Source organism: Prunus avium, chromosome 8 (assembly GCF_965620075.1).
Source record: "Prunus avium chromosome 8, drPruAviu1.hap1.1, whole genome shotgun sequence".
In the NCBI taxonomy this organism is placed as follows: Eukaryota; Viridiplantae; Streptophyta; class Magnoliopsida; order Rosales; family Rosaceae; genus Prunus; species Prunus avium.
The window spans coordinates 5,591,357-5,612,185 of record NC_142291.1 but is presented as its reverse complement, the minus strand read 5'-3'; the positions used below and the strand labels follow the sequence as shown (position 1 = coordinate 5,612,185).

Below are 20,829 nucleotides of genomic sequence, written 5' to 3'. Positions count from 1 at the left end.
GAGGGAAATGTCCATGGAACCAATGGAGCCTGACGTGAATGAAATTAATAAGGCTGAAAATATGGTAGAAGGTGATACGATTGGCATTATCGAAGCATCCAATTAATGGACTGCATGGAGGGATGACTTGGCCTTGCAACTGTATAATGAGTGGAGGGCAACTAGGAATAACTAGCCAATTTGTGGTTTGTGTTTCAATTTGTATTTGAGACATCACCATTCAAACTTCAATGTATTAATTTGCTTCAGGATTAAGCACTTTGCAATTTGAATATTGATTATGAGTATTATATTTGAAGTAGTAGACTGCGGTAATTGATCATAATCCATTCAATTCACTTGAACAATTATGTTATAATTTTGACAACCTTGCTGTTGTTTACTACTATTAGTTGATGTTAGAGATTTATATAGTTGTTTGTTTTTCTTTAGTTCAATGATGATAGTTTTGCTTTATATGTGTGGAGTAATATTAGGAATGGAAAGTGTTGATACCAATCAAGACTTTGAGCAAGGGAGGAGATAAACTAGGTGGTCATGGTCTAAATTTGAGGAAGAGCAATTGCTGACAATGCTTGAAGATTTTGTGGCTGGAGGCCATCGTTGTGAGGCTGGTAATTTCAAATATGGTACTTTACTCCAAATGGAGAAGGTTTGGAATAATCTATGTCTTGGTGCTAAGCTAAAGGCATGTCCACACATTGAATTAAAGTTGAAGAGGTGGAAAAAACAATATAGTATAATGGGAGACTTCGGAAAAAAATGCATTGAAGTGGACAGTAATGAAGTTTGGTAGACTTACGTGCAAGTACCACTCTCCCATATTTCATTACAAAGATTTTTTTTTTTGGGTTACATGGTTAAACATAACCTAAGTGGTGCTTTATTTATTGTAGCACCACAAGCATGTAGCTGAATGGAGGAACAATCATTCTCATTATTTGATAGACTTCCTAATATTTTTGGAAAGGACTGTGCTAATGGAAAAGGAGCTGAAGTCCCTTGCGAGATGATGGAAGAGCAAGGAAATAATGAAGTGGATGCTAGTGATGACAATGATATATCTCCCATGTCAATAAACAAGGAGGGCATGCAATCTGTGCCTAGTCAAAACAAGAAGAAAAGAGGCTCAAGTGATGAAGATAAAATTGTGACTGCATTGGAAAAAATGTTTGAAGTATTTGGAAATAGGATGCAAATGGTGAGTGATTCTTTCTTAAAAGGTAATGAAGATCGTTCAGATTTTGCCGAAGAAGTCAAGGAAATGAGGTTTTCTGCTATGGATCAAATTGCAGCATTAGAAATCATTTCGGATAAGTCACAAACAGTATCTCTATTCAAGTCACTTGATGCTGATATCAAAAAAGCATTTCTTGAGCAATTGCTCAATGAAAATACTTGAAGGAGGCCACATCCCATATATTGGAAACACCACAAGTGCATCTCCCACCTTAGAAACACCACAAGTGCTGCTTTTGCTTTTGTTTTTTCTGCTTTATTAGTCTTATTTTGGAATTATTGATGTTTTATTATATGTTAATTAGTGAATTTTTAGATGATTATTAGTATTGTTAGTTTGTGAGCTTGTGGACAGTAATATGTGAACTTTTTTTTTAATTTTTGGAAGTAATATGTGAACTTGAATTTGTAATTTAAAGTCATGTGAAAGCAATGTGCAAAGTGTGTGAGAGAGGTTGGTAATTCAATCCGCGCTAAATGACCAAAATAACCCTTAAAAAAAAAGTCAACGTGAGTCAAATAGATGGATTAATGGATGAAATGTTCGGATTTTGACGGTGAGGGGAATATTGATAATAAAATTTAATTTGAGCCCTTAATTCACTAAAAAAAAAAATCATGAATAAATTGAGAGTTACATACAAGTTCACGGGGCAATTTATCAGACTACCCCTATAAATATTACGGTACTTCACTTTGTTGTGTCTATTTACAACTTGGCCCTTCAGTTTAAGCGCCAAACTTCTACGTGGAACTTGGGGGTCCGTGCCTTTCTGCCTTCCTCCTTACCACACGCACAGTCGTTGTTGAAAAGTGTTCGCATTTGTCAGCTCTTTTCTTTTTCTTCATTCCCAGAGTAAGAGCAGACCAAGAGTGAAGGCGGAGGCAATGGCGAATTCATTGGTGATTGGTTTAAGAATTCTGTTTGCGGCTTTAGGCTGTGTGATGGTCTTCACTCTCACTTACACTCTCTCCACCGATGGTCTTCCTTTTCGCAAGGACCTTCTTACTCCGTACTCTCTCGCTCTCTAAACTATTTTTGTGCCAACATTATTGTTTAAAGCTTCAATCTTTTCTTCTTCCTTCATCTTTTTTCTCGTTTTCGACTGCTATGGAGGTTTTGTTTTCTTTTAATCTTGTGAAATTTTGGAATTTGTTTCAGGTGGATGGTGGCAACCTTGGTTGATTTCTATATCAATGTTGTACCTTTGGCGGTATGAGCACAAACAAATTTTTTATGCTAATTTCTCACTTTCATTGAGAATTCTTCAAGTTTCATCTTTGTAATTGTTGTGATAATTTTACTTGAGAAAAAGATTTCTATGTTCTTTCTTTTCAATAAATATCATACAATAGCTTTGTTTAAAATCCATAAAATCAATTATTGATTTTCTATATGCAATAAAATCGTGTATTTTTTTACCTGTACTTTGGATGTTAAACATGACTGAGGCACTTTAGTAGCTTGAAACTTGCAATCAGCTTTTGTTGTAATCCTATGCATTTCAAAGAGTTGATGTGGCTAGAATACACATTGCTTATCAACCAAGTATAGGATCCTAAGCTTTCCTTATAGGTTTATTTCTTTTGTGAGGAATATGTCCTCACTGGTCTATACGAAAATTTCACGAAGGATGCTCTGGTGTTTGGGTTTGGACTTTTTGTTAAACTCTGCCCTCTTTGGTTACTCTTTTCAAGTCCAAGTGTTGTCATGTCGCATCAGGAATGACTCCAAGCGTCTGTGTCTTTCTTTTACCTTACTTAGCCGTACTCTCTTCCCCTTATTTCTCAGGATTATGACCTTACAGTGTTGTATTGTAATTTCATTTTGAGATGTTCAAATAGACTATTTGAATACGAAGATACTCCTATTACTGGCTGTTTAGGTGCTTTAGGTGTACATAAAATGATTTTATAAGTCCTTTCACTCAGATGTCTCTTGATTTACTTGTTATTTCATGTTGTATAGAGTTGAATGCACCTTCTGCAAACGGTTAGGTCTTATTAAATTAAATTTCACATGGGATTATATAAAATTTGTTTCTCGTATCAGGTTTGGATTTCGTACAAGGAGTCAAACTGGATTAGTGCAACACTATGGGTAATTCTGCTAGCATGTTTAGGAAGGTTTGCTTTCTAGCCTCTCATAAATACCTATGTTCTTCATTCAGTGTGTCATATGGGAGTTGAGAATCTATATATTCGAGGGAGTTAAATGATATGAAGGCTCTGTTTACTTTATTCCTCTTGAAATTATGTTGAGACTTCAACAGGTTTGTTTAAGTTTCTACTTTGCACGTCTTTTTTTTTTTCTGAAATTTTGAATAAAAATTGCCTCCATAGATGAATCTTTAGCAATGCTAAAGTTATGTACTTCTATTTTTTTGTTCTTTGCGTACATTATATATATTCTATTTTTCTGGTAATAATTGTCTTTACATATTTGGTGCTTTTTTTAATTCATCATTTCATGCAAATGATTAGTGTTCTAATTTGAGTGTGAAAGTTTGGTCTGAGCTTATAATATTCTTTTGACCCCTTGTGTTTGGTACTGCATTGGATGTGGCTGTTAATATTTGTATGCTCTCTCCTGGGACACAATTTGTGCTAGAGAAGCTTGTCATTTGATCTGGTTCATTATACCTTTTAGTAGTTTGTTAATAATTGGTTTCTCTTTTTTGGTTTCTGTTTGTAGTATCACTACATGTGCCTACATTCTTTTCCAATTCATGAAGCTATCGACTCAAGAATCGCAAGATCCCATGTACTATGTTCTGTTGCGACATTCAAACAAGTAGGTAAACTGAACTTCACCCATGCTCTCATGTTGGAATCAAATTCGTGTATAGAATCTATGGTTATGGAAGATGTGCAGAAAGAATCGTGTCAATTAATCACATATTTTATGTAAATCCCATCTGGCTTTGTTAGTTGGAAAAACATTGTTCAGGCTAGGTTGTAGGGTTTTTAATTTCTTTAATTCTGATCTTTTTATTAATTATTGTTCCTAGAGGATTTGGATGTTTCAAGGTCCTGGGTTGTTAGTTCTAGCACGGTCCAGTGTGCTCTATCAAGATTCAATTATTATATTCTATTAAATTTATCTTTTAATTGAATGTTCCTAAGTTTTAATCTCTGAGATAATTCAAATATGATGCTGTGGTTATCAATTAGAAATATAGAACGAAACTGGCAAAGAATTTTGACTTTATATTTAGGACCTCTGATATTTCATAACTGTTGACTTAATTTAGTTTTCTTTTATGTGTACAAGCAACCCATTAGTGGTTTGTAGAATTTACACACACTGCAGAGCACAAAAAGTATTTTATAGGAGAAAATATCTTATATACCAAAAGGGATGGTTCAAATTTGTCTGTTTGACTGTAACAAGGTAGGTGATATGTTGAACCAAGAAGGATGTTCTAGTAGAGAAGGAGGACATTCTGGTAAGAACAATGAAAGCGGAGGAAACAGAGTTGTCTTAGGTAGCCATGGATGATTATAAAAAATTAGATTGGATAGGGAGAGAAAATAGTATTATTGGAGATGGTTGGGGTTTGTGAAGTTGTGATACTGGCAACGGGCTGTAACTGAAAGAAAGAAGGTGTGATATTGTGAAGAGGCTATTTGAGAAAGGAAAGGGATGCAAGTGAAAGGTGTTGTTGAATTTCTGCCGAGATTGGCACAGCAATACAAGAAAAGGCTGGCTGCATTTGAAAAGGGGTTGAGACAATATAGGAGAGACATTCTTGGATGGTTTCAATTTAGTCTGTGTGAATTAAATGCATGAGGTGATTTGTTTACAAGTTAACACTTCAAGAGGAATTTTACTTTACTTTAAACTAAGCAGTTCACAGTTGTGCTATATCTGATAATTGAGCTCTATATAATCATTGGAGTTTGCTAGATAATGGTGGTTCCGCATTGCATGTGCATGTGTCAATTGTTAGAAAACAATCAATCACACAACACACAAGATTTATGAGGTTCACCCCAAATTTTACGATGATGACGACAATCCACTATAAAGATAGCAAAATTACAACGAAGAGGAGATAACCTCTTCCTCATACATTCACAAGTAATTTCACGCCTCTCAACCCTTCTCAATAGGGTGACCAAATACACCCAAGAACTTACTCCCACACTCTTGAAGTTTCTCTCACTTCTCAATATGGGTTACAAAGTTATCTCACTTGAAAAACAGTGTTCTTTACAAAAACTCCCTTCTGAAAGTTCAGGCAAGTTCCACCTCGCTTGAAAAAACAGAAAAACTAAAATTGCATCTTATGTCTAATTTCTAGCCGCATCTCAACATCCATATGCTAGAACTTTTACAGGTTTACTTAGTGAGACACACGTGCACATACACACACAAATGCACGTCTTGTTATGCTTTAGGAAACTGCATATGCATGCTCCCTTTTGTGAATGTGGTTGCTTTACTTCTGCTGGTTTTCATTTTCTCAGTCAGATAAAGCTCTATATGATACTGAGCTTAATCAGATAATGGTGGTTCAACAATGCATGTGTGCATATTACTAGAATTTGTAGAGGTTTTATTAGTGGGATTCGCGCACACATGCATCTTATGCTTTAGGAAACTGCATAGCTGCTTTTCATTTTATTGCACTAGATAAATTGTATCTTTCTTACCATCATTTTTCATTTTCCTCTATCATCCCCTTGAGTGGAGATGATAATGTTTGAGAAATTTTAAGTTAACTAGCAGTTAATAGAATAGAATGATATCATGCACATCTTTTAACTTGCCCTGTTCCAATAAAAACTGATCTTTGAGAAACATTCTCATATAGGTATGATATGGAAAATAAGGATAAGCTTTCCCCTGTTTGGATTGCAAGAGTCCTTTTTAGTGCCTTGGGTCTTTTGATGCTGGGTACTCTGCTATACACACTCTTCACAGATGGTACCCCTTTTCGCACAGAGCTTTTGACTCCGTAAGTATTTATTTACTTTTTCAGTCCTGTCTGATATTCTTGTCTTGTGAATTTATTTACTCTGTAAGAGAATTTTGGTGTAGTAGTAAGCACTGTCTTAGTTACAAATTTTGATTGCGCTGTTCATTTCAGTCATGTAATTAAAAGTTAGCTACTCTACATGTTTGCAGGTGGATGACAGCAACACTAATCGACTTTTATATCAATGTTGTTGCTCTATCAGTATGTCTTACATACCCTTTATAGTTCTATAATACCTAATTATTCATGTTTCCAGTATCTTGCGAGAGGCTGGGGGAGTAAATAGAAATCGATAATCAATTAACTGAAATTGATTACCATTAAGTTGCATGTTAAATAAGAATTCCAACTTAGAAAACAACCAAGTCAGGGTGTACTTCTGTTTAAGTAAGTTACCTTGAACTAATGAATGATTGGAGTCTTATAGTAGAATGTTCAAAAACATCCATATACCAACAAGAAAAATGTCATTCAGGAATTTGTGTTATGCAGCAACTAAAGTCATAATGAATATTCTAAAATTCGTGGCTGAGGGTTGCTGGTTGCCTCACTGATTTTTTTCCCCTCCCTTTTTCCAAGTTCATTTGTATACTTCGAAAATAGAAAGTAATGATCAATTTTGCTTTATGGTGATTTCCTGTAACCTAGTTTCTTCAACCTACCTAGGTTCTTAATCTTCTTTCTTCAGTTTTACTTGAAATCCTTGTGAGTAAGTAAAATTTGAACATTATCTGTGTGCATCAATATGCGTTAATTTCGAATTAACAATCTTCTAATCTTCTCTGCTTGCATAAAAATCAGGTTTGGGTTGCCTACAAAGAATCAAGTTGGATTACTGCAGTCCTTTGGATAATCTTTCTGATATGTTTTGGCAGGTATCTCTCATGGTTTTAAACATCATATACTTTCTTATTATCTGTTGAGAAGGCATCCATTTTCTGATGTGATAATGCATCTGTAAATATTTGCTAGCTGCAGTATACAATTTATAGACAATAACTTGATTGACACACAATTGTTTGAATCAGATTATCTGTATGATCTGTATGATTTCCAGATCAAAACCTTTGGTTTATCTATATATTGTTTTTACAATGGGTATTCATCAATGTTTTATAAGTGAGGAAAGCAACTTTTTTACTTTGAATTGTTGTGTAATTTTATGTTTCAGTTTTCAATTTTCATTAGTAATGATGCCATAATATATTGTAGATTGATGGTGAGCTAAAACGACAGAATTACAAAAATGGTTTGGTTATAGAATTTGATAATAAGATGATATTTGGGGTGTGTTAAGTTTTATCATTTGGGGTCTAGAAACTCATTTTATAACATCATGAGTCTGCTGCTAGCTCATTAGGGTCGATTATAATAGCTTGAACTTTATTGTCTCTACTTTCCAGCATTACCACATGTATCTACATTGTCCGGCAGCTGCTGGGGCTGGCATCCCAAGATCCAATCTACCTTGTTTTACTAAAAGGTGGTAGCAGGTAAGCCTACAGTTTTTTTTATAGAGTCTACTTCAATATTTTGCGTATCAGATAACTGTTGTATAATTTTCAGAAACCAAATTTCAATTCACCTGTTCTGTTGTATTTATGATATGCTGTCTGAAGTACTTAACTGGTTTGTTTGGAATGGAGATTAAGTGGGCAATATATAAAGCTATTTGTTGAAACTTGAAACTACAGGAAACAAAATTTGGTATGCATAAAAGAAAAAAAAGTAAAAATGGGGTGAGAATAGTTAAATTTGATTGGAAGTCTTTAACGTATGTTGTTAATCAAAATTGTAAATGGGAGAAGTAATGAGTAAGCTAGTTTGTTCCTGCACACCAGCAACTTGGTTGAAGAAATCTGTTAAACAATGATACTGGAAATATATGGATGGACTGATTAATGAGATAACCCGAAGAGAGTCTTCTAAAGAAACAATAGAAAGCAACATTGCTACAGTAGCAAGGAAGCTTGATCTTGCTGGGAGTCTCAATTCCTAGAAATAGTTAGGTTTTCTTTGATTTTCAAGAGTCGAGCACAGAAGTTACGAAAAAGAAAGAAATCTGAGCCCCTTCTTTTCTATCAGGATTGGTTTTTCTCATACATTTATTCAAGTTAGAAGTCTTTTCTGGACATGTATTAGTCTTGTGGTATTCTTGAATTGTTTGCTTTATAAATGGAGGTACGGAAAAAATAATTTTTTTTTAAAACTGTGTCCAATATGTCTTAGGCTAAGTTTTGCAGCATCTTGTGTGTAGGATGTGTGAGTAAGAACATGAATACAAAGAACAGAAAAAAGAAAGAAAAATGCAGATGTGAGGATTGAACAGTTCAATTGTGATGTAAAGTTTATTTTGTTGTTGTTTGTTGTAGGGCAGAAAGCAGATGTGAGAGAGTTTTGATATGAGGAGACTAAAATTTGAGGTTGATGTGCAATTCAAGACCTGTATAGCTTGTTCAAAGTGCTGCATCATTTGAAGGCATATAGTTTTCTTTATTTGGTCAAGGAGAGGAGCAGTGGAGCAGTTCCATTATAAACTCTCCGATCCATGCCACATGAGCAATCTCTTCATATATGATCCATGTTCTTTACATGGATGCCAAATCTGTAAATTTGGGAATTGATCTGTGGTATCACTTTATCATGCATGAAAAAATACATAAAATATTGTAAATTACAGTCCGGCTCACTTAAGGACCTAAAAATGAAGTTTTTTATTTGGACAAAAAAAATAATTTGTTCCCTCATGCTCCCTATTTTTACCCAAACAAACCCTAATTATTCTAATTCACAAAATAAGAAAAAAAAAACAGAAAAAACAAGCAAAAGCAGCCATGGAATTTCATTTATCTCATTCTTCCACCCAATTTTTCCTGTCTACGTTCTCCATGGTAGGGCTCGTCCCTGAACTAACCTTCCATAGCTTCAAAGACCAAGAATTTGAAGGACCCACTTGACCCTGTTGATCCCAGAGACTTGACGTCTGCAGATTCGTTCTTGGATTTTGATCGAGTCTATAGAGGATTGGTTTAAGGATACGGCAAACCCTGATATGGAAGAAACAGGGGAGGTCAAGGTTAAGGTGGTTGAAGAAGAGTATATTGGAGAGGCAAATGGCGGTGAAGGCCAAATTCTTTTTCTGTATGACCCAAATGATTGCGGGTCTGAACAGACTGTTGATGGTGTTGTCTTATTGAGGAAGAGCTGGGGAAGGTCAGTTTGCTTGGTTGTTGCGATCAAAATTTGGTTCTTGATGGTGGAAGAATGCAGTACTATTTACAAAATAGAAACTTGTGTCTGCGTAGGAAGATTTATTCTTCACCTTATAAATCCAGGAAATCCTAACAATATAGGAAAGAAGTCCTAATTACGCAAGGAAAGTAAATACAACCTTGAATAAAATAGGAAACTAAAATTTCCTGATTGTAGAAGGGAAAGATCTCTATATAAAGCCCACACACAACTCAAGGTTAATCCCACAACTTGCAAAGCTTTCCCTTGGAGATTCTTGAAACGTCAAATTAATCTCTCCTATTTTTTGTTGCTAGATTAAGTCTTGTGCATTGCCTTCTTGTCAATCTCTCACCCATGGAGAAAACACGATCATCCATTCATTCTCCCAATACGGAAGTCTCGTCACTATTCATACTTTCATAGTATTCGTGAAGGTGGAATAAGAGGGATCATCGCAGGAGCTATACTCAAGTTCCTAGATTCTGAGCTTCAGGTAAAAAGTTCAAAACCAAAACTCTATATATGTTTAGTGAGATTATTAATTATGAGCAATATATAGTACCAAACTTTGTTCACCAAACAATGTTTCATTCATTAAAATATACGAGTCCAATCTACATTTTTGTTGGCTAATAGCATGTTATAGGAACTTCTAGGATATATAATATAGTGACATGTGTAACACAAGGTTCATATGTTATTGGGGCGTATAATATAGATAAATAAATATGCGTATTACAATATAAGTGGATTAGTCACGTCATCACGTGGTGCTACCCCTAGCTAGCATGTTTATGCACTTCTCACAATTTGATGTTGGTGTGTTTCTCATGCTTTTTTAAAAATAAAATAAAAATCTAATACGACTAATTTTTTCTTTAGTTGTTAGCTATATATAGAAGCTAGATGGTAAGCATGTAAGACTTGCACATTATTTTCATGTGGTTGCAAGGACGAGCACATGTGACCTTGTGGCGGCCATGCTTACTACTCCATATGAAAATAATCATCCCTTGTATGCTGCTGAAGATATCATCTCTTTTTATCTCAAACACTGTCCTAAAGTCTTTCCCCAACCCAAGTACAGTTAATTGTTGACTGAAAAGACTTTAGGGCAGTTTCCGAGATAAAAGGGGATGATATCTTTAGCAGCATACAAGGGACGATTATTTTCATCTGGGGTAGTAAGCATGGCCACCACAAGGCCACCTGTGCTCGTCCCTGCAACCACATGAAAATAATTTGCAAGTCTTACATGCTTACCATCCAGCTTCTGCATATAGCTAACAACTAAAGCAAAAATTAGTCTTATTCGAATTTTATTTTATTTTAAAAAAAGCATGAGAAACACACAAATATCAAATTGTGAGAAATGCATAAACTTGCTAGCTAGGTGTAGCCCCACGTGATGACGTGGCTAATCCACTCATATTGTAATACACGTATTTATTTATCTATATTATACGCTCCAATAACATATAAACCTTGTGTTACACATGCAACTATATTATATCCTAGAAGTTCCTATAACATGCTATCAACTAACAGAAGTGCAGATTGAACTCATATATTTTAATGAACGGAACATTGTTTGGTGAACAGAGTTTGGTACCATATATTGCTCATAAGTAACAATCCCACTAAGCATATATAGAGTTCTGGTTTTAATCTTTTTACTTGAAGCTGAAACTCTAGGAACTTGAGTATAACTCCTGCGATAATCCCTCTTATTCCACCTCAATCAATACTAAGAATAGTGATGAGACTTCCGTTAGTGGGGGAATGAAGGGATGGTTGTATTTTCTCCATGGGTGACAGATTGAAGAGAAGGCAATGTACAAGGCTTAGTCTAACAACAAAAAAAGAGAGAGAGATTAATTTGAAGTTTCAAGAATCTCAAAAGGAAAGAAGTGCAAAACAACCAAATTCCACACTTGATATTTGGCATCTACTTCAACGATTCCCTCAGTTTTCTCTACAACACTCCTAGGCGATACTAATCAAGTGGGTCGACCGAAAAAAGACTAATCAAGCGACGCTGCTACAGATACTTCGGCAAAACAAGGGACCTCTTCTTCTTTACATCCTTGTATTTTGTATTTGGTTCAATGATTATCTCTTGGAAGTTTTAAATCGTTTGTATTTTGATATGTTTGCTTTACAGATCCCGTGGATCTTCTTTGTAATTTACTTCTATTTTCAACAAAAAATTCCATATTTGATAACTCCCAGTCCCTCCGATCACCTTCTTCATACTCATCCACTCCATTCCCACAACTTATACAGCTCTAAGCAATCAACAAAATGGTTCAGGGCCAACAAAAACACATGACCAAAATCTAGTAATATATTGATAAAATATTCAAAATCATAAGTTACACTTGTCTACGTCAATTTATTAGGGAAAAACTACTATCTCACGGGGTCTTCAATCTACAACTTATAGTTCTATCACATCAAAATCCATCTACTTCTCCAGCCGAATCTTGAATGGTAGGTGAGTCATTAGGTGGAGGCAAGTATGGAGGTGGTTTGCGTATACTCGTCTCCGATGTACCTCCATCTTTCACGATCATAACAGTGTTCACACCCTGCCAATTAAGAATCTTCCTATAAGGATTAACACCCTTTCTCTCATATCATCTCCTAAACAAATGAAATGAAATTGCAACAAGTTCTCCTACCATCTCAAGATGATGCTGATGATGTTGAGGTGAGGTGAGATGTCGTGTGGTGTACTGACGGGTAATAAAATCCTAAAGGGCTCCTGTAAAAGCCGCTGGGTTGGTTGCTATTCAAGTGGAATACTGCAATAAAATGTAAGTCGCAAAAACAGATTGCCACCAAGACCTCAGAAGCAACCAATAGAAAATTTGTTAAAGCCAATACGGTGCAAAACTTCAAATTGGAATACTTTAGACTTCTGATTGGATCATATTAAAAAATAAAGCTGTCTTTGTTAATCAAGTATTGAAGAAACTTCCAGTTAGGATTTTGATCTTGAAAAATACATGGAATGAAACTGATTTTTGGCTGCTGGATTTGGATACGCGTTGTGTAAAACAGTGGGAATTTTTTTAGTACTGAAAATCAAACTTGTTTGTTATTTAAGCTTAATGGGAAATATCTCACCAAAGACCAAAATAAAAAGTTTAATGGGGATTTCAGAAAACACTGATCAGTTCTGGGCTGCAAAAACATGTTGCAACAACTAACACTACATTATGAGTTAATTGAAGACATAAGTTGTCAATAGCCAAAGCAATATATAAAGCTACTCCAATAAGTCCACTGAAGAAAGCATGTAGCCCAAAGAAAATAAGGGAGCAAATTACCCTAGCAGTGGAGAGGGGTAGCAACAACAACAGCACCAACCCATGTATTTATTGGGTGAATCTGCTTCAATGGAGTATATACGAATGCATAAGTATTATAATGGAAGCTGCAAGACCAGCTGCCAACATATTAGCCTGCAACAACCTTGTCATAAAAGTTGCAACATTAGTCCCCAAATTCCCAGTCGATCAAATATTTCAGGTGATGCAAATCAGAATTTTATTGTCATGTAACATTTACAGAAGGAAGTGTGAATTCATTGGGTCACCTTGCTTGCCAATGAAGCAGTGCCAGCTAAACCAGCAGCAGATGCTCAGGTGACTGCATGAACTATCGTAATGCGTCCTGAAGGATATGGTCTTCACTTTGTTCAATTCATTTTGGCATAATTATCCATCTCAAACACCTACAACCAAACAATTTCTAATGATTTAACACCTAATCAAGACAAAAAATTAATACTAAACAACTGAAGATACTGCAGGCAATGAGCCATTAACTACTCAAACATCATAAACCAACTCAGGATCAACTACCAGAAAAATGTTCACCAGCAGAAGGAAAACAAGTATTACAATCGCTCAACAGAGTTATAGAACTCTTAAAGTTCCTCTAATGCTTTATCTTAGATGCTTTTTTATACCCTCACTCCATCTTATCTTAGTTATTTTTGTTAACATAATTATGAGAAAGTAAGACGTCAGTGTGAAGCAAAAAATTGAGTACAGAGTGAGACACTGCACATATAGTAAGCATTACAAAGATATTGAAGTGAATTTGGAAGTGCTTTATCTAATACTGTATCCTAATTCATATTCTGTCTAAACATTCATCAACATAAAACCTCAATAGGACAGTAAACATTTACTGTAAAGTAATGTTTTTGCTTGTGCACTTGCTTATCGATAGGGGAAAAAAAGAATAACACAAGAAAAAGATTTAAAAAAAGCTTTCTTGCCGAGCTCATTTTAGCTTTTTAAGTACCAAACTCAATTTTGACTGAAAACATATAGCTCAATGACCTCAAAAGCTCAATGTGACTAAGGCGGCTTACTTTTTTCTTCTTTATTCTGAAATAAGAAACAAAGACTTAAATGTCAAGAATCAAGAGCATTCAAGTAACATCTGGTAGTGGATAAGACGTCTACTTACAAAGCAAGAAACAACTTGTCATATCCTTTAGAATGTACTAAATTATGACACCCATCTGGACTCTCCTCACTTCATCGTCCGCAAAAGGCCTTGCAATCTGATTCTCTCTTGAATAAGCCCTCTACATGCTCCAAATTCTTGGTCTCCCATTAATTAAGACCAAAAATTTATACTCAAATGCCCCCTAATCCACTTCCTCCAAACAACCACAAAACCCTTCCAAAAGCATGATAGCATTAGAAATATTTCTTTTTCTCATAGCTGCATTTTAAGTACTCAAAATTTAAAAAAAAATATTGCTTCTATAAAAAAAATAAAGTTAAGAGAGAAAAATATTACCTGAGATGAATCAAGTTTCATGTTGTTCACCAATAATCTCGGCAAGAGCACAAGCCATCTTTGAAATGGTGGAATCTCTTAGCATCTCGCATGATGAGTTCCCTGCCTACAATTTTTGAAATAATCTTCAATGCATTATGGCAATCACCACAAACACGAAGATTCTTGATTACCCTAATAGATGACCGAGCTGGGCTGCTGAGGAGGGCATAAGCTACAGCAAGTCTCTCACTATGGGCAAGCAAAGCATCTTCCTTGCCTTCCTGATCTATGTCATGTAACACGAATCTAGTCTCTGGAATGTAACCAGCCTCCTTCATTTGTTCCCTTAAACCCCTAAGTTGAGCATAAATCTTATCATTCTCAGGATGAGATGTATCTCCTGCTTGATATTCATGGACTCGGCTCCTGAGTTCTAAAATATTTTGGGCTGCTAATTTTTTCTTCTCTTTCTCCTTTACAAGGTCCAAATCTTTTGCAGGAACAAGGCCAGCCTTTGATTGCTCATTTAAGCTGGAGGGATCTAGCTGCTCAATAAGCTCAGCACACCGATCCCCTAGCTCCAAATACCCATGAACTCTGCAGAGATTCATCAAGGTTTTCCAAATATCGACATTAGGTTCCAATGGCATCTTTTCAATTAACTCCAAAGCTTCTTCCAGATAACCTGTACTTCCTAGCATATCTACTACACTGACATAATGATCCATAGTCGGGACAATGCCATAATCTTTGCTCATTGATTCAAAGTGCAGCAGTCCTTCAGTAGTATCTTCCAAGACACTATAAGCGTGGAAAACACCAATAAACATTTGCCCATCAGGTTTCAGACCTGCTTTCTTAAACTCATTAAATAGATCAATGGCATCTTCCCCAAGGCCATTTTTAGCAAGCCATGTTATCATAATGTTCCAAGATGTCAAATTGGGCTTTGGCATCTTGTTGAAAACCATGAATGCGTTGTCCATAGAACCACATTTAGAATACATCTCTAAAATTCTGTTGTACATGCACACTTCCAAAGGAAACGCTAATTTTGTAATGTTTTCATGAACAAATTTTGCTTCTTCCAGAGCTTTAGCCTCCCTGCATGCCTTCATTAACTGTAAATACAGATGCAATTCCACATGAACATGCTGCTTCTCTAGCACAACCAAGATCTCCACAGCCTCCTTAACTTTGCCCTCCTTGCAAAAATTATCCAACTTTTGAAGAGTACCACTGTATGGGCTACTTTCAGAAGCCTCAATCAGTTTTCCTTGAGATTTAGACTCACTTGCTACTTGAGAATCCACTATCCTGTTTTGAAAAGGATCCGTATTTGTTTGAGATTGTCCAACATGTGGGCTTTGCTGATATTGACTAGGGCCTTGCTGATATTGTCCACAACTAGGGCCTTGCTGATATTGTCCACAACCAGGGCCTTGCTGATATTTTCCATCCCTAGGATTCTGCTGATTTTGTCCATAACTAGGGTTCTGTTGATATTGTCGATAGCTAGGGTTCTGCTGATACTGTCCATAACTAGGGTTCTGTTGATGCATTGCATCGTTCCTTGTGTAATAACCATTTACATTTTGCTGATATTGTGCAACATTCTGCATACAATTCTGATTCAGGTTTCCCTGAAACCCTGAATTGCCTTGTGAACCAAAACCATCTGGATTCTGTCTGACTTCTATGGATCCCTCCTGCCGAGACGCATATGGATTCTGTATACTTCCATTTTCTAAATGTCTCCAATCCAATTCAGGGGTCTGCAGCAACCCTCCATTTTCTTGCCCATTATGCCCACAAAAATTTCCATCTTGTTGAAGTGGATGGGTCAGAAATTCATTCCTTGTGCTTCTCTTAAAAACCCCATTGTAACTCTGATTGTACTGATTTGAGCTCTGCTGGGGGTCCCTTGAACCATCTGCACAGGCCCCATTTAGTTTCTGTTGCAGCTGCACATTATTTTGACCATAATGCCCACTATAAGTTCCACTCGGCTCGGATGTACTGTTACTTCCCTGTATAAACATACAATGAAACAAAATCACAAAGCAGCCTACAATTAAGCAAACTTCATGATCTTAAAGCTTACGTTAAATTTGCCAAAAAAAGAAAAAAAATCGTATTGTAGTTAAGTTGTTAGCCTCATGCTGAGCCTCAACTTCCTCGTGCTCAGGACCCGTAGCAAATGCATATGCACTGGAACTAAAGGTGAAAAAATTCGTAAGACAAAATTCCAACTGACAAAAACTTCGAAAGCCCCAGTAAGAACAGAATCCAATATCAACAGAAATGGTACATGTTAAATGCATGAAAATGGTGGGATGTAAAAACCCAGAAATGCCATTTTCAAATTTACAGAAACGAAAATGGATACCTTAGGCGAGCTTTGGAGAGCTCCCAATAGCAGCGACCATGGCGGCGGCCAGCCCAGTGCGAAGAAGCTTTGGTGGCCCCAGAAGCGAGACCAACAGCAGTAGCCGCCGAAAGGGCTCGGATTCCGTAGGGGTGGGATTGGGAGAGAGAGTGTCGAACGACGTCGTTGGCTGCCGAGGAGGAAATGAAAGAGAGGTAGAGTGAGTTTTTGGATGTTAGAAACTTGGAGGAGAATCTCAGCAGCTTCCTCCACATCGTCTCGTCAATTGAGAAAGAGCGAGAGAAGAGGAAGAAGAAGAAGCAGAAGAAGGCAGAAGAAGGCAGTGAGTGCAGCTCACCTGAGCGCCTGTTTCTAGGAGAGGGAATTTCGCTCAAACCCGAACCCTGAGCCTAACCTTGAAATTTCGGGTTTGGGCCGGCCAGCCCATTTTAGTGACCTTTAAAAAAAAATTTAAAAAAAAAGTCACTTTCCCTTTCACTTTCGTTCTTGTAGTTTGTGGGATTTTCATTTTTATTCCTGTAGTTTTAGCTATGGCAATTGAATCCTATACTTCGATATCTTCGTAATTCTAGCACACGTCCAAATTTCACTCTAATTTCGTGATGTTGTAACTGCGTTGCTGATATAGAGGGGTATCTTGTATGGAGTTTTGGATAGAATTAGAAGGAATTTGATAAAATTTATAACGTGTCATTGAATTGTGATAAATTTAAAATTATAAAGTGAAATTGACAAAATTGAAATTATGGAGACCAAAATGGTAATAAGGTAAACTGCAGGGACTAAAATGACTTTTGCCAAAAAAATTATTTAAAATCCCATGAAATCCCCGAAAGCCCAAAATTTGGCGCCCAAACCAAGCCCCAAATAATAGATCGCTTCCAGAATGTTCAGAAATATCAAAATCCCACATTTACTTGTGAAAGTCGAAAGCGGAGAGGGAGGAGAGGGCGAAAAGAAAATGTCCGCCATCTTCATTGCAGTTCAGTGCTGCCAATGCTCCACCATGCAGGTATGTAATACTATTAATTGCTATACATCTAATATATGTTGGTATATATATATATGAGCATTTGAATCTGAATCTTGTTGACGTTGTTTGGTGATGAATGGAAATTAAATTGTAGGTGAAGCAGAGGAAGCAGAGCAGCAAAAGCAACAAGTGGACATGCGTAGTCTGCAATCAAAAGCAGTCTGTACGCCAAGTGTTTGCTCAAGGTCCCATGGCCAAAGACCTCCGCCTCTTCGTCCAGTCTTCCAACATGTCCCGTCAACAACAACAACAGCAGCAGCAACAGCCTGCCCTTGCTTCTTCCACTAGTCCGTACAATACCGAAAAGAAGAGACGAACGGATTGGACGGAATACCTCGATTCTAAGGATGATCAGGGCACCAACTTGAAGCAAGAAGAAGATGAAGAAGGTAATTGTTGGTATTGGGTTTTGATTGAAATTTGAAATTGAGGAAAAGATTATAGGAGGATGTTAATGTATTTGCGTGTTTGATTGGTTTTTATGTAGGGGTTGGTTTTGAGCATGAGATTGTAACAGAGTTTCCGGCAGAGTTGTCCAAGAAACGAAAGCTCAACAAATATGGCTGTTGGTCAGATACAAGAAAAGGAGATGCAGATGAACTTCACAATCTCAAATCAGTTTTCTCTAAGAGGAATTTCAACAAACATGTTGTCTCCCCAGCAGGTAACTTTGTTCTATTTGTTTGTTTCTTTACATGATAATTAGGCTTATTTCTTGTACCTTCTTATCTGGTGGTATAAATGCTAATACGTAGTGGTGTTGTCGTCAAGCTTGCTTTGGGGTAAATGGCTTTCCATTTTTTTCTTTATTCGCATTGTTTGATGTTCTTCTTGTTTTCGGGGTTTTCGCTATTCTATTGGAACCGTTAAATCAAGGCCCTTTGTGGTTTGTTGAAATTGATACACGGATACAAAAGTTGAATGTTACTTCCTGGAGATAATGGCTAAGATAATTAAAACTTGTATATTTGTTAATATGGTTTCTTACTTTCTTGTAGGTTCTGCCTTCTTTTTTGTCTTCATTGTTGATTCTTTATTCTAACAAAATGTTTCTTAAGAATAAATGAAAAACGATACAATTTTTGGAACAGAAAACACTAAACTTAAGTTTGTTTTTGGTCAAGAAAATACTAAAATGAAGTTGAATGATCTGGAGATGTTCTTGCTGTGATTAATACAATAATAAAGACGATGACATATCTGCTGCTAGTTTTTTGATAGTATGCTACAACTATTTCCTGGAAATAGGAACTAATAGTATGTCAATAGTTTCCCAAACCCTTAATCTGATGGTTTTGCAGTTTTTCATCAAGAAGTAAAAATAAAAAACCAGATTGGAACTTATAAGCAATTTAGTTTTGTTTCTTCACAAAAACAGTAATTACGATTTGACAACATTTGAACTCATTGCTTTTTCCATTCCACATGACTATCATGTACACTTTCGTCCACATTCCAAGTCCTCAACCATTTTACAAGTTTCCAAGTCTACTCACGCTCAGGTAGGATGACCTGATGCATTTTCTTGACTGTAGTTCTCAAAGAAGAAATATGAACTTTGCTAGCAAAGAATAGAACTAATACTACCAACGAGGGTTTAGTTGGAACGGTCAGGCCCATGGTTTGCTCCCATGTGGTCTGAGGTAAAAAAAAAACCCCCAAAGGTACCTTTGTATGTAGGGTTCAGCTGGCGGGGAGCCCCAGTTTCAAAGTTGTGTCCGCTTTGCAGATTGGGGAACCCCAGTTTCAAAGTTGTGTCCGCTTTGCAGATTGGTGGATTTCGAATAGAACTAATACTAGACTACATGAGCCTCTCTCGATGTCCAGCAATGATAGGGATTGTGAAACTTTAAACACCAATTAAGGTGTAGCAAATTAAGGAATTTGTTTTAATGTATTATGAATGGCAGATGAGGAGCAGATGAAATGCGAGCTAGCAATCACCAAGGAGACTTCAAAATGGAGAGAATTTGTAATGAGAGATGAGCTGGAACCAAGAGCATGTCAGGCAACAAAGACTATACTTAGTGGAGCTTCCAAATGGAATGACTACATAACCCCAGATGAGAGTGGTGATTATGACCTGCGACGCATTAGTAGGAGAGAAGATGCAGATACTGCAGGCCAACGGAGCAATGAAATCAACCAGACAGTGACAAACTATGAAACGGTATTCGCAAACGATGATGAGACGGTAGAAGATGACATCCATCCTGATTTCTTGCACCTGGATAGGTCTTGATCTTGAACAAAGATCAGTGCCAATTGGTAAATATGGTTCTTATTACTAAATTGTAGTTTGATATGGCAACATAGTATCGTTTTCTGATTCAAACAACGCTTTATGGAAAGGGAATTGTGTTTGTTATCTGCTATCAATTTCTGATTAAAACAACCATTTATGGAAAAGGGCAAAGCATGTATCCATGTATGCATAGGTCTTTAGAGTCCTTAAGGTGTTAATGTTGGGATGGATGATCTCTATTCAAGTTATAGTGCGAGCAAATAATGCTCCATCTCCCTCGATCCCTCCTTCATTTCCCTCTCATCTTCTTCCTGTTAGCAATAGTCAATTAATGAGGATTAGTTTGGCACCTACAATGTTTAGTCAATTAATGAGGATTAGTTTGGCACCTACAATGTTTAGTCAATTAATGAGGATTAGTTTGGTTGCCTAACTAGGTTGGTTGCCTAACTAGGTTGGTTGCCTAACTTGGTTGGTTGCCTAACTTGGGGGGCTTGACTAATGTCTTAGGAACTTGTATATATATGTGTTGATTGTAAGTAATGAAACATAAGTGAAAAATCAGAAAATATTCTACAACTTTCATTCTCTCATTCTCTCTACACTTTCCACTCTCTACTCTCAATATTCTCTATGTTTTGGCATGGTATCAGAGCCTAATGGCTAATCCTTAAAGATCCTCTATCAAATTGAGAGTCGTTGGCGTTTTTTCATGTTGCTGTAAATTCTCTTGTTTCCATTAAATTTCCTCTCTTTTATCTGTATGGGCAATAAGTCCCTTGGCCACGATGGCCTAATTTGTTTCCTATGGGCAGTACGTTCCTTGATCATCATGATCTCTTTCCTCCGTGAGCCTCGTCATTGCTCACCGAGCCATTTCCTTTCCTCCGCGAGC

The 20,829-nt window shown here is 36.6% G+C and overlaps 2 protein-coding genes and 1 pseudogene across 4 annotated transcripts; 2 read left to right on the top strand and 1 right to left on the bottom strand.

Moving 5' to 3' along the window:
• Positions 1–2,035: 2,035 nt before the first annotated feature.
• LOC110765326 (uncharacterized) lies at positions 2,036–8,971 on the top strand. 2 transcript variants are annotated; one of them, XM_021968422.2, is made up of 9 exons: positions 2,036–2,252; positions 2,402–2,453; positions 3,293–3,366; positions 3,935–4,033; positions 6,060–6,203; positions 6,374–6,425; positions 7,026–7,099; positions 7,628–7,717; positions 8,602–8,971. In XM_021968422.2, exons 1-9 carry the CDS (start codon positions 2,128–2,130, stop codon positions 8,612–8,614), a joined length of 723 nt encoding a protein of 240 aa, XP_021824114.2. In that variant the 5' UTR covers positions 2,036–2,127; the 3' UTR covers positions 8,615–8,971. The 2 variants fall into 2 exon arrangements, with proteins under 2 accessions (XP_021824114.2, XP_021824113.2); XM_021968421.2 differs by having other exon boundaries at positions 2,037–2,252; positions 8,597–8,971.
• Positions 8,972–11,784: 2,813 nt separating this feature from the next.
• Positions 11,785–17,350, bottom strand: LOC110765311 (pentatricopeptide repeat-containing protein At4g32450, mitochondrial pseudogene; annotated as a pseudogene). The gene is made up of 4 exons (XR_015826351.1): positions 17,344–17,350; positions 16,657–16,913; positions 14,286–16,297; positions 11,785–13,200 (listed from the first exon to the last, which is right to left on the bottom strand). The product of XR_015826351.1 is annotated as a pentatricopeptide repeat-containing protein At4g32450, mitochondrial pseudogene (transcript).
• A 176-nt stretch (positions 17,351–17,526) lies between these two features.
• On the top strand, positions 17,527–20,215 carry LOC110765325 (uncharacterized). Its single transcript, XM_021968420.2, has 4 exons — positions 17,527–17,668; positions 17,784–18,078; positions 18,177–18,353; positions 19,600–20,215. Exons 1-4 carry the CDS (start codon positions 17,543–17,545, stop codon positions 19,929–19,931), a joined length of 930 nt encoding a protein of 309 aa, XP_021824112.2. The 5' UTR covers positions 17,527–17,542; the 3' UTR covers positions 19,932–20,215.
• Positions 20,216–20,829: the final 614 nt, after the last annotated feature.